We start from the raw sequence: 6786 nt of genomic DNA, 5'->3' as shown, positions 1-6786 counted from the left end.
TTTTTAATTCCATTTTCCCCCCCCCCCCCCCGGGCACGCCATCGTTAAAGAGAACGTGCAGTCCCGTATGTCACTGAACCCGCTGTTTTGGAGCTTGCCGTAACGTGGCAGCAGGTTAGTAATCGATGGGCCTGGGCCATGTTCATGTGTTTTGGGCCTGAAGGGTCTTTTTAATCTTGATCTTTTGGGCCGAATTTCAATTGCATTGAATAAATTGAAAATATTAAAAAATAAAGAAATTATAAGAATCAAGAAGTTAAAAATAAAAATATAAACAAAACCAAAGGGCCTATAAAGACCCAATTTCCAAGACAAATAGGGTGTGGATGTGTAGCAAGGTACAATGCACCAATTTTAAATTTTGTACTCTCATTTTCAAGCGAAATTCAAAAAAATTCAGTCAAAATTACAAACTTCAGTTTGAAGCCAAGTAAAGTTTACCTTCTCCTCAACACTGTAGGACAAGAACTAACTTCCTATTGTACAATTAAAAGGGGAGGTGAGTGCTATAAAGTCTTATGCAGTTTTACTTTATTACCCTTATAAAGCAGTGGTTGAGAAATAGTAGTGACAAATCATTGCTTTAAATGAGAGGGTATTTTTGAAAATAAAATTTTATTTTGGGAATTTTCCCTTCCGGAAAAAAAATAAGGTGTTTTGAGTTATATGGAATAATTTGATAATCCTAAAAACTTCATGTTTTTTTTACACAGTATCTTTATGGTATTGTAGCAATTTGACCTAAAAACACACTAGAAATTAAACCTAATTTGGATCAAGCATTATATGTCGGCCATCCTATCTCATAACTAACATACACAAAACTTACAATGTGTACATCTTTAGAGAATTCCGTTTATGTCTAAATGCCCATCACAGTAATCAATTTGGTATGTCAAATATGAAATTCCCAAAGTATCACAAGTTTTATTATACTTTGCGTTATCTTCCACATATAATTTTATGAATCTTCACCCCTACAGTGGACAGGCATCGAGTGTGCCCTTTTTGTATATATATATATATATATATATATATATATATATATGTATATCTACTCTGACAGTAACCAATATCAATCTAAAAATCACAAGTGCATAACTTGAGAGAATATTAATGATAAGTGGAGAAGAAAAGAGCAAGTTAGCAACACAATGTACAGACATACAAAAGAAATTGAATATTTGGAAATGAATGGGAATTAAGTATAGAAAAAGAAAAGAAAAGAGGTAAAATTACCTATTGGAGGTGATGGGGAGAAAGACAAGTGTGAGGAAATGCAGTTGAGCAGAGAGCAGCAGCCCTCGATCTTGCTCTTGAATAGTAAATATGAGGTAGGTGATGGGATGGGGAGAAAGACAAGTGTGAGGAAATGCAGTTGAGCAGAGAGCAGCAGCCCTCGATCTTGCTCTTGAAAATATGAGGTTGTTATATATTGTGTGGTGATGAGCAGTGTATGAAAGAGAACATCCTAAGGAATATGCTGTTGAGGGTGTTCACTCACTCATTCTTGCCTGTTACACGCATCATCAACATCACTATTCTATATATCTACTTTCCTAGTTTCATTATTTGGGTGTAATTCTGTCTTCATTCCTTTAATTTCTACTCAGTACGAGGTTCCAAATATGACAAGCATTTATTTATATTATGGATCATTAAGGTATAATATGCATGTAATTCCACCCCGTTGCTAGATGAATGAGTATCCACGTAAAATTGTAAATCAATTTTGTTTTGTTTTTCGTAATCTTATTCTCTAATTTATCACTCATTTCAATAACTATCCAAGTGGATGACATGAAATTTGGAGATCAAATAACATAAAACCGATAGCTACTATTGACAAAAAAATCGCGTCTCCAATAAATCTTCTCTACATCGCTCAAGAAATTTCCAAATAGTATGTTCCTCAATACAGTTTCTTAGGATTCATTTTTTCTATGTTGATATTATGACAACATAGTACCTAGATGAGCCTACAACATTGTCCTATAAATGAGTGCATGAGAAAAAAAGGTTGTCACAAGAAATTTCATGGTAGGCCAAATTCATGTGATGCAAGAATTCTCCCTACTTATTTATTGCATGGTTCAACCATAACTTCACAAGAACTTGACCCTATCCTAGTTTAGCTCATCTACATCATCAATAGTATCAATTTTACACTTAGAGGTTCGGATAAAATAAGATAAATATTCATATTTTTTTTTTATCAACAGTTTGTTTAACAATTGTCATATATTATAAAAAAAAAAAAAAAGGAAACTAGAAAACTCAAGAATTTAATTATAGGTTCAAATTTCATCAAATGTGTAGGTGTTTTCTTCACTTTAAGTGAGTTTATTGTAAATTATTTCGTAATTCTTAGTTATATGGGATAATTGCACCGTCCTCCTCTGAAGTTTGGTAATGTTACACGTAGTTCCCCGTGGTTGGAGAAATTACCCTTGATATTATTTTTGTCCAACAAATAGATTCTTCTATTAGTTAAAATTTACCCAATTTGCTGATATATGAACAAAAAAATTGCATTTGTATTTATCATCGATTAACGTATTACAGGCCAAATAATTTTTTTTTTATCAAACTACTCTTATATATTTTCACACGCTAATGCATGTGAGAAAGTATATTTTCATCTTTACAAGCATATTTTTTCTAAGAAAAAATTATTTGACTTATAATAAGTCATTGTAATTATACCAAATCTTATGAAAAAATTGTATAATTATTCCTAATCATATTAATACATTATCGATAGATATATTATTCCATAATTTAATCTATTAAATTTTATAATATAATCATATAATTATTGCTAAAAAAATACATGGGAGCGGGAGGCTCACGAAAATGGGTCGGGTCCCGTTAAGGTCGAACTTTAAAATACAGATTACCAAGTCCGACCCATCTGCGCCGGTTGGCCTAGCTCACGCCTCAAGGTCTGACCCGTCAGATTTTATTCGCCAAAGACTGGAGAAAGCAAACCCTAACAGAGACCTTTTACCTTTTTCCTTCCAAGTCCTTTCTTTTTGGCTCGTTTTTTAACTTGCTCTTTGGAAGTTTCTCGTCACTATCACAATTTGGTTTGTTACTAGAATTAGTCCATTTTGTCATCGTCAACTGTTTTCTCATCTTCCTTCTTTCTCAAAATTACTCATATCTGTTGAAATATGAAATAAATATCAAACAAATATAGTTTGACCAAATTGCATTTGAGTAGCGTGACATATGACGACCGAAATGATAATTCAAGAAAGTTAGGTATTGATTTGGTTTAAACACGAAATAGATTTGGTATAACGAATTCATAACTTGATTATTATTAGTGGTCTTGATTCTTTTTATATTTTTGTGAGGCGGACTTGCAATTAGAGAAGTACTTATGATTCAAAATCAACGTTTCACGACAACAGAATTGTTGTACCAATTTATTAGGTTAAGGTATTCTAGTGTGAATATTGGGGACTGTTGTGCATTCTTTATGAGAAGTACGTCTTAAATCTTTATATTGTGAAGTTTAATAGACCATCGTCAGAACCATAAGAGAAGTTAGGTAAGTCGTAAAGATAAGTGTATGAAAGTCCTAAATGTTTGGGTAGCAAAAGTTGTTTATTGAGCGTGGAGGGCTATTCTTTATAGGTTTTCTTCAGTGGTATGAAATTTATTAAGTTAAATGAAAAGTTGATACAATATCTGTAAAAAAGTAATATCTTGATTCTTTGATTCGAATTTCGATCCAAGAACATCTAAGAGCTTAATACTTGTTCTTGTATGTGGATATGTGTAATATCCTTCGGGTTTGTGAAACAAACTACATGTCACCTTGTAATTTGGCATTAAGACTTGAAGATTTGATCTGAGGAAGATATAGAGCCTTTGTGATTTCAATCCTTAGTTGTGGCGGAGAGTTTTGGACTTGGGTTATTTTGATTTGTTATGTGTCTTGTGTGTTGTGTTGTACAATGGAATGAAATGACTTGTGTGAGGTAAAAACTATATGAACAAACTTTGACTTGAAGTTTGGATTCACTTCTATTGGACTTTAACACCGTAGAATTTGATATAAATCTATCAGCTATCGAGTTGTACTTAAATATATTTTGGCTCAATTACTCAATCCAAAATAATAATAAAAAAAACTTGTATTTATTTTGAATTAACCTATGATGATAAATAAGACGGAAATTTCATATGAATAATTTATTTCAAAAAATTTTATGTCAATTGGGACAACTATAGTATTTTCCAAATTTTCCAAAAAAAAAAAAAAAGGAAATTCAAAAGGGTTGAAGTGTTTTTGTTTGATGAGAAAGTGTTATCCCCACACACAAGGACCATCATGAAATATTCCTAAATTCAAAAGCCTGAGCTCTGAGGTGTGCACCGGAAATTCAGTCTGCACTCTGCTAAAATAGTCTTTTACTCTGAACCTACAGCAGTGTTTGGCATCATCTTTTTTATCCCGCTTATTTACTTTACTCCTCTGTCTCACATGATCGTCCTTTTCCCCCGCGCCATACATGACGTTAGCTATTACTACTACTGCTATACAAAACCACCGAGCCATGGCATCACTCTTCAAATCTTCCATTCTGCATTTCTAGCGTAAAGATACTTTTTCTCTCTTCGCTCTTCAGTCTTTGTATTGTTCTCTCTCACTCTGCAATGGAAGCGTTTGGCATCCTCAAGTTCTGGCGAAATGCAGCTGCCGGAGCTGATGGCAGGAAGGCGGCGGTTGGAATGGATGAGAGCGAAGGAAGCGATGAGGAAGACTCGTTTTTCGAGTTGGTTCTCAGATCGCCGGATCGTGTCGCCGTTACACCTGGTGATGAAGCTGCGAGGAAGGATTTTCAGTTCATCGAATCCCCGCGAGATGTTTTTTTTAGCAAAAATGATTTCTCGAATTCAAAGCTTTTGTCTCCGGTTGCTCTCCTGCGGTCCACTCCGAAGTTCAAGGTGTTCATGTTAGGTCTCAGGAAGTCGTCAAAATGGGAGAAAACGGAGTCCAATGGTAAGTTGAAGGGGAGTTCGCTGAATCAGTTTTCGAAATCTTCGAATATCGAAGAGAGCAATTTTTACTCCGTAAAATGCAGAGTCGAGAAAATGCCGGTCGCTTCCGTTTTGGCGAGAGAGAATAGTTTGAGAAGCCTACTGCTGAAAGAAACCGCCGATTACGAAACTTCGTCGCTAAAATCATCGAGCGATGCGGTTTCAAGGTATCTAAAGCTGATTAAACCTTTGTATCTAAAGGTTTCGAAGTGGCAGAATGAGAAGGCGAAGTTCACGGAATCGTTAACGCCGCCACCTTCTCTGTTGACGGCGCCGGCGAGCTTGTCCCCTAGGAAGTTATCCGGAGGTAGCAGGGTGGGAAGTTTTAAGATTGTGGCGAAACATTTGGGGAAAAGCAGATCGGCGTCAGCGGCCGTCGACGTGGCGCCACATCCTGGCCGCCGGAGAGACGATTCGTTGTTGGAACAGCATGATGGAATCCAAAGCGCCATTCTTCATTGCAAGAGATCCTACAACTCCTCACACAAAGGTACATCTATAGCAAAAATAACCATATACAGCTAAAAAAAAAAATAAAACTCTTTAAATTTGGCTCAATTAGCTAAAAACTCGTCTAGTCGGATACTGATTGTTGAAAATTTGATTAGGACAAGACCAGTAACTTTATAAAATATAGTAATAGTAACACATGCATTCGACTTAATTCAAGTCCGGTTCTTATCTTCTAATAAATAATCAAAATAGTTCAGCTATAATTTAAAAATTCTATTAGAGAATTCAAATTGAGATTTGTCCTATTCTGTACGATTTGCTTTTGTCAATATTATTATAAATTCTAGTTCCATTTCTTCATACATACTAATTTATTGTCTGCCTTTTCTTCAATTCGCCACTTGAATTATATTTTACTTTTTCAATTCTCTTGATATTTCTTTTTTCCACTGGGGTCAGAATTTTCACAATTATTTCGATCTTCAAGTGATCCTTCGCACGACAAACTGGGACATCCGGGGAGAAATTCATGTGAAGAACGAAAGAGATGCAGTATTTAGATAGGAAAGAACAAAAGAGAGTCAAGAATGTGAAAAATGCTGATGAGAGCAGACGTCAAATTCCGGTGCTAGGTATGATGATCATAAGATTTTTAGAGTCATCCTTTTCTGTAACATAGGGCCAGCAAAAGAATCTGAAATGGACGGTGCCCTGTGCGAAGTGTGAATGCCCAATCAGTATAGTTTAGTTTACTTTCTGTGGGCTGTCAGTTGTCACATTGAAAGAGAAAATTTGAGGGGAATGATTCGTGTGCCTGAGTTCTTACAATGACTTGTTTTGTTTTGGGGGTAATTATCAATTCTTTGAATAAAATGCATCGGCGTGTTCTCCCTAGAATCAAAAAGTCAAGATCATTTCCAACTGTGGGTGGATTTCAATAATGCACTTTCACTGGGTTGTTAGACTACCATAAAATAAAAGCACTTTTAACTAGTGGATTTTACCATAGAATATTTAGATCTACAGTAAGACTAGAATTGCTGGATTAAGAAAACACCTGTATTCAGAATAGATAGGAAAGAGGCTGGATTTCAAGGGTAATTTTGTACTGTGGCCCATTTATGGCTACTGATAGAAAGACTTCAAATGCCAACATGTTCTGTATTATTTATTTTAAGAATATAAATATTATAATAAAACTAAGGATAAATTACAACCACATTCTCTGAGATTTGATATAATTATAAATACCTTCTTATTATTTAAAAAATTATAAAT

The 6786-nt window shown here is 34.7% G+C and overlaps 1 protein-coding gene across 1 annotated transcript; it reads left to right on the top strand.

Moving 5' to 3' along the window:
- Window positions 4307-6341, top strand: LOC105166713 (probable membrane-associated kinase regulator 2). The gene is made up of 2 exons (XM_011086167.2): window positions 4307-5545; window positions 5968-6341. The coding sequence occupies exons 1-2, from the start codon at window positions 4672-4674 to the stop codon at window positions 6066-6068; spliced, it is 975 nt and encodes a 324-aa protein (XP_011084469.1). The 5' UTR covers window positions 4307-4671; the 3' UTR covers window positions 6069-6341.

This window comes from Sesamum indicum, linkage group LG7 (assembly GCF_000512975.1).
Source record: "Sesamum indicum cultivar Zhongzhi No. 13 linkage group LG7, S_indicum_v1.0, whole genome shotgun sequence".
NCBI classification, from domain to species: Eukaryota; Viridiplantae; Streptophyta; class Magnoliopsida; order Lamiales; family Pedaliaceae; genus Sesamum; species Sesamum indicum.
This window is presented reverse-complemented; position numbering and strand designations above follow the sequence as displayed.